Source organism: Rhizophagus irregularis, chromosome 1 (assembly GCF_026210795.1).
Source record: "Rhizophagus irregularis chromosome 1, complete sequence".
NCBI classification, from domain to species: domain Eukaryota; kingdom Fungi; phylum Glomeromycota; class Glomeromycetes; order Glomerales; family Glomeraceae; genus Rhizophagus; species Rhizophagus irregularis.
Genome location: NC_089429.1, coordinates 391,967 through 410,650, shown reverse-complemented (window position 1 = coordinate 410,650; position 18,684 = coordinate 391,967). Strand labels below are relative to the sequence as shown.

The following is an 18,684-nucleotide window of genomic DNA, read 5'->3' as shown; positions in this document are numbered from 1 at the left end:
CATTATTTTAATTGTTAAATAGAAAATTTAATTTATAGATTAATTCTGGATTGAATACATATTTTACAATAAATTATACAAACGATAAAAAGCGTGAAACATAGTTGACTGAAACATTTCTTAATAGTTTAAATCTGAAACTAAAATTAGTTAGTCTAGTTAGTCAACATCACATGCAGCACATATGAATTCTTTCATCTGATATAACTGGTCAAATATATCATTATACTGGATATTAATATATACCGTAAATGGAACTTAATTCGATCTTAATTTACGCCATTTTAGGATAGTATCGAACAATTAGACAAATGATTGATAACAAACTTATAAAATTAACTACACATGAAATTCGTATTGTCTTCAGTTGACATAGTGATATTTAATATACTGATATTCATATACCGATATACTAATATAGGTATAATTGCAATATAATTAAGGAATATGACTTAAAATATTACATTTTTTTTAAAGAAAAATACCTCTTAAATATAATTGCTTTGTTTTACAATCAATGAATAGCAAAAATATATAATTACAATTATTGCTATAACAAAAATATTAACTCTATATTTTTTATTTATAGAATTTTTTATTTAGATATTATTAACATGTTTCAAATAAATTGATAAATAAAAATATGTGTATGTGTAATGATCAGTTAAATATTTTTTAGTTTTATTGTAAGGTTAAAATTAACCAATAAAATCACATTGATCTTTATGCATAATGTAATAATATAAACCAATTAAGATCATTTTGATTATATGCATATGATATCTAAAAATAGATAAAATTTGTGTTTACTAATGCGTGATTTTTTTTGTTTATTTTCAAAGATACACTTTTCTTTCTTATTAAAAATATTATACTTTTCTTTACAGTATTTTTGTTTGTCACTTCTTTTCTCTTTTATTCAAGTATACTTTAATTATCTTTTACAATATTAACAATACTTTACCACTTTAGTTTATATATTCAATATAGTAAGACATATCTATTCAAGGATCCCGGATATCTCCAAAACAGGTCATAAGTCACACTTTCGGCAGATTGGCCCATTTTTCGGGGGCTGAAAAATCGTTTTTTGTAAATATCTCGGCATCCAGTGGTCCAATTTTGATGAACTTTTTTTTTAAATTGTAGAGCTAAATGAGGGCTACAAATCAAAAAAAAGTTCATTAAAATTGAATTACTGGATGCTGAGATATTTACAAAAAACGATTTTTTGAGTTTCAGCAAAAAGGGGTGTTTTTGGCCAAAAGTCCATTATGACCTTTATATTAGATATCCGGGGTCCTTCTATTCACGAAATGTACCTACCACTCACATACGAAAGAAGAGAATAAAAGAAAAGAAAAATGTACACATCTACCCACATACAAAAAAGAGAAAAGCTGCTTTTAAATAATAGTAGAGCTATTAAGCAAGATATGAAAATAGGATATACACGTATTTTTCATATTTTTCTTTACAATATGTTGTAGTTTAAGTCTTTCTTTGTGGTATAAGTGTGAATATATTTTTCAACGGCCATGTATCTATTGCTTGTTAAATATATTTGCAATTTCTTGTCTTTCTTTGTTAGACTGTAGTATTACAATATGAAATGTAAATATATTTTTCAACGGCCATGTATCTATTGCTTGTTAAATATATTTACAATTTCTTTTGTAATATTTGCTTTATCCTGGAGGAAAATGTTATGAAATAGGGCTGGATATTTTATGACATTTTCTGCCTTCCAATTACTTTGTCCGGAGGTAGCCTGACAATTTGTCGTTGTCCGTCAGTTGTAGCAACCAGCATTTTTTTACAATATTATGATTTTAAGAAACAAATTTTTTCAAAAATTTAAAGAAAGAACTAACTTAAAAATATTATTTTATTATTCTTTACAAAACGCTGGCGCTGGAGTTATTTTTTCTTTCACTTATCAAATCCCAACATGTCCAAAGACTAATCATGTAGTACGCTGTGGTCTGAAACCACCCAAGATTTTTGACTACTTAGGGATGAAGTTGTAGGGTACTTGTACCTGATAGGCTAGCCTCCTCTGACTTAGGGTCTCATTAATCAGAAGACGAGGTGGTTCCTAAGTATCTTTCACATCAAGAGCGGACATTTTTTGATACTATACGTAAAGATGGTAATTCTATATCTGCGAATTCAAGAAAAAAAAAATCTAAATTAAAAGATGTCAAGGTAATCTAAACATTCTTTTAGAAAAATTTAATCAAAGTTTAATTTGGTTTATATATAGTAATTTCAAGAAAAAGAAAATCTAATCATGTATTTTTAGAAGAATATGGAAATAACGCATATCAAGGTAATTTAAATATTTATTTTTTTATTTTATTAAAAAAATGAATTAATAAGTTTGCTATTTAATAGCAAACTTCAAAAAAAGGTGAAATAAATATAAAGGTATATTTTTTATTAATTTTTATTTAAATTATTAATATTTTTAATACTTCTTTTCTTTTTTTTTAACCTACTAATGTTTGTTTTTACTAATATATTTTACTACTAAATATACTAACATTTTCTATTACTAACCATTTTTTATGTTTCTTTTCTTTTATTAACATTTCTAATATCATTCCTTTTATCTTACAAATTCGTTTAACAATATTTATACTAATATCTTTATTATTACTAATATACTTTACTATTTCTATTTCTTTCTTTTAAATATTAAAAAGATAAAAATAAGCAGCAAATAACCGAACACATTATTTGTAGATAACAGATATACATAATTCTAATTGTTTATATGGCTTGAATAATTTTTATATACTTTTTTGTAATTTTATTTTTTTGTAATTTTTTATTATTAATTAAAAATAATAAAACTTTTAGTACTATTAAATAAATTAATATTATAATTGAATTTAAATTATGGATTTATTAGTATTTATATTATTGCATAAAATAAATATTGTACAAGTGTATAATATCTATCTGATATTTTACTATAATATACTGGGTACCTGACAATTGACTACCCGATATGTATAAGATATTATATGATGTTTATAATATATGTCACCGATTTTCTATATTTCTACTACATATATCAGATACCTGATATGTGTAGTATTGTTAAATATCATACACATATATCACATTTATTGTACACATATCAGGTATCCAATATGCCCAGTTACACAATTTTGACATACATATATCTATCTGTCTGATATCTGTATGATATCTGTATAATTGTCCAGAGCGAAGCGAAGGACTATATATGTTTATGAACCTTAATGACATATTGGATCACGTGGCGATGTCCGCACGCGTCATTTCTGATTGGTCTGTACAGATTGTGTCATTGAAATTTTATGCTACTTCAAAAATAAACAAGTGTAATAATCATAATAAGTTTATGATAAACATGATTACCTGATAATCTCTTTTTTTGTTTGGTTTCGTCTAGAGAGTATATTTTTTTTTAATTGACTTCAAAGGAATGTTTTTGATTTATTTCTTATTCTTTTTCTAGGGTTTCTAGATTTCGCACATACTGGACTTTAAAGGTAAATTAAGAAGTGAAGGGTTTTTTATTTGTTTAACTTTAAAGAAACGTTTAACGTTTAACGTTTCATTTCTTACTTTTTTCCTAGGGTTTCTGGATTTCTTGTATATACTGGACTGGTAAGTTGTTTTTTTATTTGTTTTGCTTTAAAGAAACGTTTTTAACGTTTCACTTATTATTATTTCTAGGGACACAGGATTTTTGTACACGCCAGATTTTTAAAGGTAAATTGGCTTTTCTTATTTATTTGACTTTAAAGAAACGTTTCTAACGTTTCATTTCTTACTTTTATCCTAGGGTTTCTGGATTTCTTGACTGGTAAGTTGTTTTTTATTTGTTTTGCTTTAAAGAAACGTTTTTAACATTTCATTTTTATTTTTTTATCTGGAATGCGGGTTTTTTGTATATGCTGACTTTTAAAGGTAAATTGTGAAGAGGGGTTTTAATTTATTTGTTTAACTTTAAAGAAACGTTTCTAACGTTTCATTTTTTTATTTTTTTTAGGGACACCAGATTTTTTGTACAAATTGAATTTTTAAAGATATTTGGATTTTTGTACAAAATCTTTCGCTCCGGACTTACAACGGTTTCCGTTTCTTAGTATATATATGATATATATCATAATATATTGGGTACCCAATAAGTCTATAATATGTGACCAATATTTAACTACCCGATATATGTAAGATGTATATATGATGTTTGCAATATATGTTACCAATTTTCTACATTTTTACTACACTTATCGGGTACCCGATATGTGTAGTATTGTTAAATATCATACATATATATCACATATATTGTACGCATATCGTGCATCTAATATGTACCCGATAGCATTAATTTTCAACCTGCGTTCTGCGCAAGACTTCATTTAACAATATCATTTCTACTGCGATCCCTGCATCACATAATAAAAATTCAGAATATTATACGTATAAAAGAACTGTATGACCAACATTTTAAAATGCGTAGATGAACCACTTCTTACAAACGCTCACTTAAATGAGGTCAAGACACTTGATTATATCACACATGATCTCATACTTCCTCACTATAATCAAACTAATTTCACCAATGAAATAAATTTTAATGCACTGGAAGCTTCTACATCAGGAAATTTGTTTAGGCGTAATTTAGTGTAATATTTCGGAGGTGGTGTAAAATTTTGAAATATTACACTAAAAACGTAATATTACAAAAGTTTACGCTCTTAAATTTGAATAATTATAGTAATTTAAGAATATCTCGCTATCTACTGATCCAATTAAGATGATCTATAGCTCATTGGAATCAGCTCATCAAGACAAATCGAATGGTAGTAAAATCGTATCTTTATGTTTGATAGATGACTTTCTATTAATTTAAAACTTTATTGCATACTATAGAGTGTTCTATCAACTGTAGAAATGCGAATTTACTACCATTCGATTTGTTCTTATGACGATTCAATGAGCTATAGATCGTCTTAATTGAATCAGTAGATAGCGAGATATTCTTAAATTACTATAATTATTCAAATTTAAGAACAAGTAAACTTTTGTAATATTACGTTTTTAGTGTAATATTTTGAAATTTTACATCGCTCCAATGTAAATTACTAAATTTAAAACGCTAAACAAATTTCCTGATGTACAAGCTATAGAAATGGACGTGGACATGAACATGAACATGAATGTGGATATATTTATGGACATGGACATGGAGGATTTGGCAGAAAACATTCAGTTGAAGTAACTCGTATTCAGTTTTCTATGTACTTCATGATGTAATTCACGATGTAATATAATTTAATACTTGAAAAATCACAGGTATTTACTGCATGTTGTGCATAAAAATTTGTATTTAATTATGAATCAAACATTATATTAAAAAATTTTATACTATAGGTGTGAAAAGTAAGAAAGAGTGTGTGAAAAGTTATTAGTAAGAAATATTTTAGTCTGACTTCCAGCGGATAAGTGGATGAAACACTAACATTATGTTAGGAACCTCCTTAATGAGCCAAATTAAGAAGAAGTAATTCATTATCTTAAAGTGCGTGATTAATCAGATTAAAATACTTACTATTAGCTGTCAATGAAAAATAACAACATAGTAGTTATATAGTTATATGTATAACAATCCATTGTAATATATATTGTGTAATGTATAAGTAAAAAAAAATTGTTTAAAATCGTAAGATGATTTATTTAAATATAATTGTGACTATATAAATTACAAGTGCTTGTGTATTAATATATACTTGACAATTTATAATCCAAAACTATTGTACAATTCATTATAGAATTTAAATATATTGTACAATACTTATACAAGTATTGTACAATACATTACGTAAAATTTTAGTTGTTAGCAAAGTTTAAATAAGCTTAGTAGTTAATAAGTTAATTTAAGTATTTATTTAGCTAGATATATTGTAGTTAATATTCTAATTTGATATTAAATTTCTTAAATTTAATGGAATTAAAATTATAAATTATAATTCAGATTAAATGTATGTAAAATATTACTAATTTACTATAAAAATAAATTTAAACTTATTCAAATATTATTCAAATACACTTTATAAATTTAAATGAATACTTGAATATATTTAAATATATTTGATTTCAAATACTAACTAATAACTACAATATGGCAAATTATAGAATTATTGAAAAATTTTATTTTTCTAATACAAAAATAGGCAATTTATTGTAAACTTAACAAAGTAGCTGAAGAATTAATAGATTTAGACATATATTGGCATAATAAATTGCATTTATTATCTGAACTTAATGCATTAGCTTACTTTAGTATATATTTGATTTCCAGTATCTGTTGTAAATGTTAAATGTAGTTTTTTTAGTTACAAAAGTATTTTATCAGATAGGAGAATCACACTTAAAGAAGAACATTCAGTGATTCAGGTGCTTAATTTTCTTTACTTTGAATAATAATAATAATCATCATGATCATTAGTTATAAAATAAATGTTAATTTTGGCTGAAATTAAGTTAATTCCGGCCGGAATTAAGATTTTTAGGTTATCACACCAGACACCCGAGGTTCCTTAATGTTAATCAGACACCCTACTTCCTTATAGAGATATATGAAACTTTTACCAAGAAAAAACAAATCATTCACTTTTGATAAAAAAAAATATGACAAATTTTACAAAAAAATTTTTGTAAATTCTTTCTTTTAAAATGTTTCAGACCCATATAATTTACAAGTAAAACCCGTTGATCGTTTGATCGTATGAAAGTAAAAATTTCATTAAGCTCCAAATTTTTTTGCAATTTTACTAGTTTAAATAATCGAAATGGAGCACCATACTGTTACAAAGTAAATAATTAAAACTAAGATGGAAACGATAATCCAATTTTTTATTCAATTAGATAATAAACTTTTTATTTTTGATTCGCATTAACAAACAAAAAAAAAATTGGATTTTATGGGTAAAAAAATGTTTTTTTATTTATGACACGCCTTCCTATGGAGAGAAGGGCGGAGGCAAAATCTAAGATCTAATATGTAGAAAATTAGATTACCTACTCTAAGAAACAAAAAATATTAATTTTTTCACCGTATTTTTTTCCTATTTCGGCCAACCATTAAATTTTCAAGCTGATGAAAAATTAATAATAGATAAAATAAGTCAACCGTCATGATCGGCTGAATTCACATGAAGAATCCATGGGATGATCATCATTGAAATTTTGACGTACATCCTATGCCAATAGTTGGGGTATACAATACGTAAAGAAGGTGTGTAGGTAATGCAAAAAAAGGGTAGGGTATGATGATGATCGGCAAGCTCTGGCCTGCTGACCAAGTACTGACGTGCATGAATAAGGAAAGCCATATGGGCGGTAAAAAAAAAAATAAAAATAAAAATATTTTATGACCATATGGTTATTGGCACTGGATAATTGGGAGCCACAGTAACGGAGGAAAACCGAAGAAAAAACCTCCCGAGATTGAACCAAAGAGAGCAGAGCCACTGAAAATTATTTTCAACCTTCACTTCAACCCAGAGGCAAGCTCTATAGGAGTGTCTTTCGAAAGTAACGGTTTACGCTCATATTTCTATATTGTAACAGGCTTGCTGGAGAAATATCAGTTCTAATACTGCGGAATTGTATGGAAACGAGTTTTTTTTTCTTTTTTTTTTGAATATATTTTTAGGAGGCCTTTTATTAAAATTGGGCGCCTATAATCAGGAATTTTTTTTTGTAACACGTCTGACGAAAAATTTAACCTTTCTTGTCTATAAGCCATTGATTAATGCAAATTATCGCCGAGTTGCAGATAATAAATATAATTTTAGTTAGAGAAAAAGTTCATTAGAGAGATTATTGTGATTTGTGAACGACAAATTATCAATCATCGACACTAATCGACACTGGATATTACAGTATATGAATAATGAATAAGTATCAAAAAAAAAAAATTAAAGACAAAACTAACAACACAGAACCTTTCGTAAAATTCGGACCACTTATTAAAGATGTAACTGAGATACATATCAAAGTTACGGATATATATCATACGACTCAACATTATAAAAATATAATAAAAAATTTTATGGAACGTATTTCCATGGCAAATTCAGCAGTTAATATTTTACAAAAAAGAAAAGAATTAATTATTTCAAACCATTATTATACTAGTTTACGAAGATTAGTTCAAGTTCTTCAAAACATGATAAAATTTGTCAAAGAAACACAATATAATGAATCTTTAAAAGTCAAAACAATTAAAAAAAGATTTAAAAGTTTAAATAAAGAATATGATAATAGTATTAGTTTATTGGATTTTTTTGATTTTAAAAAATTTAATGCACAGGAAGAAGATAAAATTTTGAAAGAAGATATTGAAGAATTTTTAAAATTTCAAACAGCTTCAATGATAAATACGATAGTTAAAATTCTTGATGAAGTTAAGGAATTGTGTAAAAAAGCTCAACATAATAAAAAAATAGCAGGAATTTTAACGAAACGTATTTCCAAAGTAATTCCTTTAATTAAAATTATACAACAAAAAGATGAATTATTCACATCACATTATGAAGATAGTCATAATAATTTACGTAGATTAATTCTTCAAGTTCCTCAAAATATGAAGAAATATATTGAAGAAATAACGCAATATGATACGATGCAGGAACTTTTAGAAACTGAAACATTTGAAAAAAAATTTAAAGAATTACGTAATGAATATAATGATATTGTTAAAATTAGTTTATTAAATTTTAACATAAACTTTGATTTTAAGATTAATGAACAAGAAGATGATAAAATTTTGTTAACGGATTTAGTAAAAAGTAGAATAGCTAAAATTTTTAATGAAGTTAAGGAATTGTATAAAATTGCTCAACATAATAAGAATATAACTTTTAATTTGATTAAACGAATGTTCGAAGCATATTTTGCAGTTATACAAGCAAATAAAGATTTAGATACTTCACATTTACAAAGATTATTTCAAGTTTTTAAAGAAATGAAAAAATATATTGAAGAAATAACACAATATAATACAGTACAAGATTTTTTGAAAGATAAAATAATCGAATATAAATTTAAAGATTTACGTGAAGAATATAATAATACTTGTATTGATTTATTAAACTTTGATAATTGTAAGAAATTTAAGGAACAAGATGAAGATAAGATTTTGAAAGAAGATATTAAGGAACTTATAAAATTTCAAACAATTTTAGCAGAAAGTATAACCGGTATGAATATGAAACAAATATCTGAAATAAATAATACTATTTATTTTGAACTATTTTTTCCTCTTATTAAAGATGTAGCCAGCATATTTAATAGAAGTATGGATTTATATCATAAAGTTCAACATAAAAAAATAACAAAAATTTTAATCGATCGTATTACCAAAGCAACTAATACAGTTAATATTTATATTTTACAAGATACTGATGATAATTTATATACTTCAAAAAATCATGTTAATTTACAAAGATTAGTTCAAGTTCTTCAAGACATGAAAAATTTTATTGCCGAAGAATTAACACAAAATAATCTATTAATTGAATCTGTTAAATCAAAAATTATAGAATTATGTAATGAATATGATACTTGTATTAGTCTATTAATGATTAATCCTAAGGTTAATTTAGAAAGTAAAAATTTGAATGATGAATTCCAAGAAGCTTTAACAGAAAGTATAATTGAGTTATTTGAATATAATATGAATCAAAATATCACAGATACAAATGATGAAATGAATAAAATTATCAAAATGGTAATTAATATGCATAGTCTGATTGACAATAAAAAAGGAATAAGATTTAATGAATTTCCACTTCCATACTATAATTATATAATGTCTGATGATAAACCTCGAAGTGATAAATTAAGAAAATACATTAATAGAATAAATGGTGATGAAGTTGCTTTTAAAACTGTTAAAGAAAATCATATTATTGTTCAAGTTGAAAATCAAGTTACAATCCTTAAAAAACTTGAATATTGTCAAAATATCATTCAATTTTATGGTCTTACTTATGATGGTTCTAAATTTTATTTAATAACTGAATGGGCAGAAAATGGAAATTTACGTAAATATATTTCTTTATATGGACAAAATATTGAAATAAAATTTAGATTAAAATTTGCTTATGATATTGCCAAAGGGTTAAATTTTCTTAATTCTGTTAAGGTAATAAATTCTAGAAATTTTATTTAATTAAAATTCATTTTAATTTTTTTTTTCTTTTATAGATTCTTCATCAAAATATTAGTTCTGAAAATATTGTAATAACAAATCATGATGTTGCAAAACTTACAAATTTTCAATTAGCTAATAATTTATTCAAAGATAAAAAATATATTCAATATAGTTCTCCTGAAATGCTGGAAGTGAATAAGGAAAAAGAATATAATACTAAATGTGAAATTTATAGTTATGGTATTCTTCTTTGGGAGATTGCTGAATGTAAAGTTCCATATGCAGAATTTGAAAATCCTGATATTATAAAAAAAGTAATTAAAGGATATCGAGAAAAATTTACACCTGATACTAATATTCCTAAGGAATATCAAATTCTTGTAAAAAAAGCTGTTAAACAAAATCCAGATTATCGACCTACATTTGCAAAATTATTAATAGGTTTACAAGATATCTTTAATAATTATATTTCTATAAGAAAAGATTTATTATGGATAAAATCTGCAATTAAAGAAAAAGCAATTAAATATATAGAATGGAATGAATTAACTGATTTATCAAAAGTTGGTTCTGGTCATTTTGGTTCTGTATCTAAAGCACGTTGGTCAAAAATAAATGATTTTATTGTTATTAAAAAATTAAATAATTCAAATGATATTCAAGAAGATGCATTTCAACATGAAATACAAATGCAAAATAGAGTGCATGCTTGTGAAAATATTATTCGTTTTATAGGAATTACTCAAGGTATGTAAAATATAAACTATTATTTTAAATTTAAAATCATAGTAACATTTATTTATTTTAATTAAAATAGAATTACAATCACAAAATAATTATTGTATAGTTATGGAATATGCTGATAGTGGTAACTTGCGAGTTTATCTCAAAAAAAATTTTTCATTTCTTAATTGGAATAAAAAATATCAATTTGCTTTTGATATTACAAATGGGGTGCATTATTTACATAAAGAAAAAATCATACATAGAGATCTTGTAAGTTTTTTTTTTATTAGTATTTTATATTTTTAATAAATATATTATATATTAATTAATAATCAAATTGTTTTTTTTAGCATGCAAAAAATATAGTTATACATAAAGGAAAAGCAAAAATAACAGATTTTGGATATGCTAAAAGTATGGAAACTCAAACTAAAATACATACAGAAATTTTTGGAATGATTCCATATGTAGCACCAGAATTACTTAAACATAAAGGCTCTCAACTTCCACCATTTTCATGGAAAACTGATATTTATAGTCTTGGAGTTTTACTTTGGGAATTATCAAGTGGTTATCCTCCATTTGAAAATACTGATGAAATATTATTGCCAATACATATTATTTGCAATAAAAAAAGAGAGGAAAAAATACCTGATACACCATCTGATTATTATAATCTTTATACTGCCTGTTGGAATGAAAATCCTGAAGAAAGACCTACTATTGAAATTATTTATAATAAATTGTTACAGTTATCTAATATAAATACTGAAGGTAATTTAATATATTTATTATTAAGTTATATAATTTATATAATTTTTTAAATTTTTTTTTATATTATTATTTTTAGATTTATTATTATATGATATAAATAATGATGTTAAAGGTAATTTTATTAAATTTTTACAATTTTTTTATAATTTTTAATATTTATTTTTTTTTATTATTTTTAGATTCATCATCCAATAATCTACAATTTTCAAATTCACTAAATTCACTTGAAATTATTAAACATTCATAAAAATATATAATTTATTATATAATATTATATAAGAAAAATCTATTAAAACAATTTTCTTTATCATTATATTCTGTAACAATTTTAAAAGTTAAAAATAAAAATAATTTTATAATATTTTTATTTCATTATAAAATATTAGAATTTTAATTAAATTTTGATTCAAAATATTTTAAAAAATAAATAATATTATTTAATTATTAATAATATTTTTCTTTTTATACTATATTTGAATATTAAATATATTAACTTTATATTTAAATAAGAAATACTGTAAAAAGGTTTCCAGGAAAAATTTTAAATTTATTAGTAATTTTACCAGCAATTTTATTGGTTAATCAATCTAAAAAAATTAAAGAATTAAATTTATTATTTAAAAAATTATATCTTAATGTAAGGAAAAAATAAAAATAATGCCAATTAAAACAATAAAGAATTTGTTTAGCTAGTCTAAACAAAAATTCATTTTGCTAATGATAGTAAACAAAGAAACAGAAATTACATGTAAAGTAAAATTAAAAGAGGAAGAACTTAAACAACTTCCTAAAACTCCTCTAAATAACAATCAGAATAAAAATAAAATGTGTACATAACAGACAAATATTAATTACATGCAACTAAATGCAAATGTATATAATAACAATAGCAATACAGAAAATAATAATACATTCAATTTAATATTTATAGGACACAATATTAATAGGCTAGGCTCAGATTATTTCAAACTTAATTTATTAATGAAATACTGCATAAATAAAGGAGATGATATAATAGGTATATGTGAAATAAACAGAAATAGAAAACATAAGGAATTTTAAAATAAACAAACTTAGAATATACCTTTTTCTGAATCAATAAAAACAATAAGATAAAAGAATCTAAAGTATACATAATAATTAATAAGAAGTGAAAAAATATATTGAAAAAGTTAGAAAAATAGGTGCATACTATATAGAAGCTTGGTTATTTTTTAAGAATTGTACATTTATAATAGATATAATATATATATTATTATCAGACGTGAAAAAACAAAATGAACTTATAAGCTACATTGAAAAAGAATTCACTAATCATAGCAAAAAACTAATTTTTCACCTAAGGTTTTAAGTTTATAAATATTATCTTTAAGTATATCGTAAATAAAGTAAGGTCTAATCCACTTATTTTCAATACTTCTTTTTTTTTTCTATTTGAATTTTTGTTGTTATGAAATCAATATATATTAAAATTATTAAATTAGTAGTATTGTATCGTACTATTAATTTTATGTAAATCATTTTATAAATCATTTTGTAGATCATTTTATAGATCCTTTGATTTTTTCTATTTATTTAATTTTCTTAATTTATTTGATATAGTTAATTTATTTATGTTATTAATTTTATTTGTTATAAATATTTTATTTATTATATATATATATATATATATTTTTTTTAATGATTTATATATGCTTTATTGATATGTAGTTTATATACCATACAAACAAATTATCATAAGCTATATCCACTCAGTAGAATGCAATCATCAAAATACGGATAAGAATAAATATAGAATAAAAATAATTAGTGTTATGTCTATTGATTATAGAATAAAAATAATTAATATTATGTATTGATTATATTATAGAAATTGTTGTTATTATTATTATTATTATATATATATATATATATATATATATATATATTTCCTCTCCCTTTTTCCTTTCAAATTTGGTAAATTTATATATAACTCCAAATTAAGATTAATTATACTGTTGCTAAATCAATTATAACATTGTTCACAACATTTTTTGTCTTTTTATAAGTCTAACTAAACCACCAGTTATTATTAATTAGTAAACACATTTGGATTTTATTTATTATATATTTTTTATTTTATTATAAATAATGTTAGGATTTTACTTAGTTGAGAGAGAATAATTTTGAGATAAGTTTACAGATAGTTTTAATAGTTGAAAATTGTATTATAGTTTTTAAGTTATACAAAAAAACATTATTCCTAATAGTATATTTCAAGATAATTAATTTTGCAAACAAAAAATTATTTATACTTTTCGTTATATCTAAAATCTTATATTATTTTTAATAAAAATCTATTTTTTTTTAATTGAACATCTAACGTTATTTCATGTGATTATTTGTAATCAACCTAAGACTTTCCTAATAAATTAAATTCCAATTAACCTGTTAAAGCGTTAAAGTTTTTCAGTTAGCTTTAATCATTGAGAGGATAACTGTAATAGTATTATACTTTAAATCAGAAAAGCTATACTATAACTGGCATAGTTATATTTAAAAGAGTAAAATCTGAATTGTATATCAGACATGAAAAGTGGACAATACTATATAATAATATAATATCTGAATTTAATATCAGTTTAATGTAACAAAAATCATTTATTAAAAATTAGTATTTCTAACTGAATTATTGGATTTCATAAAAAATTGGCATAAATGGGCAAATCTATATACAAATATGTAAAAATCAGCATATTTATGCTAATATTAGCAAAGCTATTTTAAAAGAGTTAAAATCTGATTTTTTTTTATTTAATCTGTACTCATTCACCAATATAATAGTCACTAATAATTAAGGTTGCAGATATGTTTTAAGGTAGTACTACCTTATATATTAATATGTTAATATAGTAAGAAGATACTACTTTTCAAATATTTTGCCCTATTAACATATGGGATAACTCTGGCCAAATTGTACTTTTAGCCAAAATTAAGTGTAACAATTACTGTAGTAATTGATTATTACAAGTAGATTTAATATAAAAAAATTTATTATAGTATATATTGTATATTGACGTAACATATGCTGTAAGGTAACAATCCTTAGCAAAAGAAATATCTGCAACCCTACTAATAATAAAGGAAGTAGAAGAGCAGGAAAAGGCTCAACATGCATTATATATGACTATGAGAATATCATAAATGAATAATAGAATGAATATAAGAATTACCTTAAAGGTCTTTTAGAAAAATATAAAACTTTCAAATACAATTTGTTTATATAATATCATATGTAATTTACTAAAAAATTTTTTTTTTACTGTTTTTTAAAAATAGCTTTTTATATTCAACATAATGAGATAAAAGTATTGAAAATTTTCTTAGAAAATTAAGTTAATATAAAAAATATGTTGCTACCCATATGGACAATTAATTCCAGCATAACTTTATCACGTTAAAAAAAAAAATTATGTTCAGGAACGAAAGAATACTTTTTTCCGATTAATCCATTCTTGGACGTGGAAAGGTAAATGCTTATTCCTTTTCCTTCTTTTTTCGAACTTGCGACGTTTGCGGGACTGTCCGCTTTTTTTGTGGAGTCCTAACGCAGTTAGGAATAATGATACAATCCTTACGCTTACGGACACCAGCTTCTTGCAAATTCTCCAATACATCATAGTCATCATCATCGTCATTAATTCCTTCAATAACACCAATTGTTTTACGGACAATCGCCTAAAGTTTTTGAGATAGTTAGGTATTTGACAGAATCCTATTGATGTGATGACATAGTATGATACTAACCTTTGCTTTCCAAGTCAAAACCATACATTTGAGAGCTTCCTCAAAACATCCTACATCGGTTGGTATTCGATCTCGTTATTCTACACATATAGCCGGCAGGAGCATCAATACGTAATAAAATCATGAAAAGACCTGTATAATAATATAGTTAATATTTATGGCAAAATTTATCAAAATCATAGGCAGATTAAAAGCATACTACCAGCATGAATGAAGCTTACTAGCTCCAATTGACGTAATTTATTTCTTTCCCACTTTATATAATTGCCCAAATCTACCAACATGTCCTTAAGCATCTTCGGACTTTTTAGACCCCTTTCTCTAAGTAACTTTGTCCCATTATCTCCCTCGTAGTCCTTTCCAACCTCAGAAGCACCGTATTCGTACATTCCTTTTCTTAAGATTAAATCACCTCTTCTTCCGAGTGCTTTTCGTGTTGTTGAGACCAATCCTTGAATAACTCTATGTTTATTTTTACGTTTCGCAGAAGCAAGGCTACACGACTCCCCTCTGGCAACATCCACCCCTATTAACTCGTTGAAGGATTTATCTATTAGTGACCAGATATGGATATTGTACCACGTTTCCAAGTGATTTTGCTTTAATGTGCCGGACTCAAATTCTAATAATAAACTGTGAACGCTATGTTTTATCCAGTCAAAATCAAAGTGTTTGGTCTTGTCAAAGTTTTTGCCTTCCCAGTTCTGTCGTTTATCAAGCATTATCCGTAATTTTTCCGTTGTTTTCGTTCGGAAAGAGCTGATATATTTCAATAATTCGATCGGCATCTTAGGAAGATCTTTTGATTCTGTCTCACGAATCTCTTCGAGTTCTTCGGAAGTAAACACTTTGTTTTGATAGTAGGTTTCGTCATCGGGGTCGATAACGAAAGAATGTGCCAAACTGAAAACAAACGCAAATTATATATTAGAAATTTCATAGCAATAAAATAATTTAATATATCCTTACATACTGTTCAAATTGGCATTGTTTTCCGAAGGCATACAACTCGTCCTCAACACATTTCCCCGATTCCAAAAACCACTTTTTTTCCTTTCGCATTCCTTGAAATGTACGTTCGAACTCTAACATGCTTGCTTCACACATCTCTTTATCTATTTCATCATCGTCATCATCGTTAATTTGCGGTGCACATTTACATTCATCTGTGGCCTCTGATTTTCGCAGTTTCTTATTAAACCGATTGGGTTGTTGATCATTGGGACTTTGAAAAAATTTATCTATTTCGTCCTATAGAAGCGCAAGGCCAAATAATCATTATACCATAAAATAATATTGGCATTAGCATTAAATAACTTTACTGATTAACTAAAAATTGAATACCTCGTGATCTCTTTTCTTAGACATGGAGGCTTTGCCATTGACCATTCCGCCATGTATTATTCCATTTATTGCAGAAACTGCTGAATTATTAATGTTAATTGTTGTCCCACTTGATTTATGCAATTTACGCGCTTTATTCCACTTTTTAGCAAGTGTGCGATCACTTCCCTAAAATATAAAAATAACAAACTTTCTGAATTAGTAAAAATCTCAACTATTTTCATATACCCCACCGGTCAGCCAGAAACCTTTAACACAGGGAACCCAGAAAGCCCCACGTGTCCCGATGGGACCGATGCTAGGTCAGCCAGAAACCTTTAACACGGGAAACCCAGAAAGCCCACGTGCCTAGCACCGGTTTTGTGACTCAGCCAGAAGCCTTTTGACGTTGACCCAGAAAGTCTTCGTCATGTCACAAAAAAAGAAAACTATTACTTGCCGTTCTAGCGCCCACTGGTGATGAATACACAAACCCTGAGTTCAATTCCTTTAAACTACATAATTGTCCGGAGCCATGCAAAGGACAAATAAAATAAAACAAATAATTAATTGTCAAGGTGCTCTCGCGCCTTTTCCCTCCGGGTGCCTAGCTCTTGATCAAAGATGATTTCAAGAGATTTTAGGTAAACATCTATCTTGTTGTCAAATGGCTCCACGTCACACGCATTCAAAAAGTCTAATATATTCCAATTGGAGGAATCGCGGTCGAAGTATTTGTGCGACATAATCGTACGTAATTTGATTCGAGACTAGATAGAGTATTAATCAATTATTCGGTCACTCTACAGTATAAACATTACGTATGTAATACTGGGAAAAAAATTATAAAGCGATAATAAAAAATAGTGCCGGCACCAATTTTCGACCAAAAGAGAATGGTTGGCGGTTGTAGTAGATATTGTAGATATGAAAAGTAGAGACGCGTGCACTTACAATGCCAATTAGGCCGGTCCGAAATGTTGTGACAGGTTAGTGTCGATCACAACTATAATAGGAAGGGAGATGTTTACGCGTCACTGATCACGTGCAGCCACGAGTTCAAAAACCACTAATTATCTGAGGGACTTAGAATTTTTTTAGTGGTCCAAAACTTATTTGTCACCCGCGTGCGCCAATAAGTAACCCGAAATAGGCAGTTTAGGTAACTTCAGCCCTGCAGGTGATACCGTAATATTTAATTATATAAAATCATATTATTTGTACAATATTTTATTTTTAACATGACTTTTTTTAAATATCCATTTTTTTTATAACCTAATATACTTTGTTATATGTAAAAAATTGGGTTATAATTTTTATAATTGTAGGATTCTTCATATATTTTGTTATGAAGCTATCTTTTAAAAAAATACTGCCACAATTGTTTCATATACTGTGTTTTGGATTGAAAGTGCGAATTTTTAAACATTCTCACTGTAGTATCACCCTATACTCTTTATTGGTAAGAATCTCTTACTTTATAATCTTCAAATAAGTTGCTTCGTAGTTTGGTCTCATTATTTTTATTTATGTAGGAAAGAGCAAGATCTACTATTAATATTATCGATTAACAACTGAATCATCCTTTTCCTATTGTTAAAATCAAACTCATCACCTAATAAATATGTGTACTTATAGTCAAAGTTTAATTAAGTGGTTTTTATGTTGGCTAAATAGTAATATGATAGTCTTATGTTCATTAATGTCAATATATGTATATACTATATTTTCATATTAAATAAAATGTTACAATGCAAAAAGTAATATTTATGAAATAAGATCAAATACATCATATCTTAATTGTTTGCTTATGGTATCAGAAAAATAAAAAAGTTTATATATATATATTTGTA

The 18,684-nt window shown here is 25.5% G+C and overlaps 2 protein-coding genes across 2 annotated transcripts; one reads left to right on the top strand and one right to left on the bottom strand.

The window, feature by feature from the left end:
- Window positions 1-6,980: 6,980 nt before the first annotated feature.
- Window positions 6,981-11,969, top strand: OCT59_000061 (uncharacterized protein; the record flags this gene model as incomplete). Its single annotated transcript, XM_025328480.2, has 6 exons — window positions 6,981-10,213; window positions 10,276-10,969; window positions 11,040-11,218; window positions 11,299-11,722; window positions 11,799-11,834; window positions 11,902-11,969. The coding sequence occupies exons 1-6, from the start codon at window positions 7,958-7,960 to the stop codon at window positions 11,967-11,969; spliced, it is 3,657 nt and encodes a 1,218-aa protein (XP_025166463.2). The 5' UTR covers window positions 6,981-7,957.
- Window positions 11,970-15,238: 3,269 nt separating this feature from the next.
- On the bottom strand, window positions 15,239-17,649 carry OCT59_000060 (uncharacterized protein; the record flags this gene model as incomplete). The annotated part of the gene is made up of 8 exons (XM_025309642.2): window positions 15,239-15,439; window positions 15,509-15,558; window positions 15,620-15,640; window positions 15,711-16,411; window positions 16,482-16,759; window positions 16,853-17,020; window positions 17,292-17,346; window positions 17,639-17,649. 8 exons carry the CDS (start codon window positions 17,647-17,649, stop codon window positions 15,239-15,241), a joined length of 1,485 nt encoding a protein of 494 aa, XP_025166462.2.
- Window positions 17,650-18,684: the final 1,035 nt, after the last annotated feature.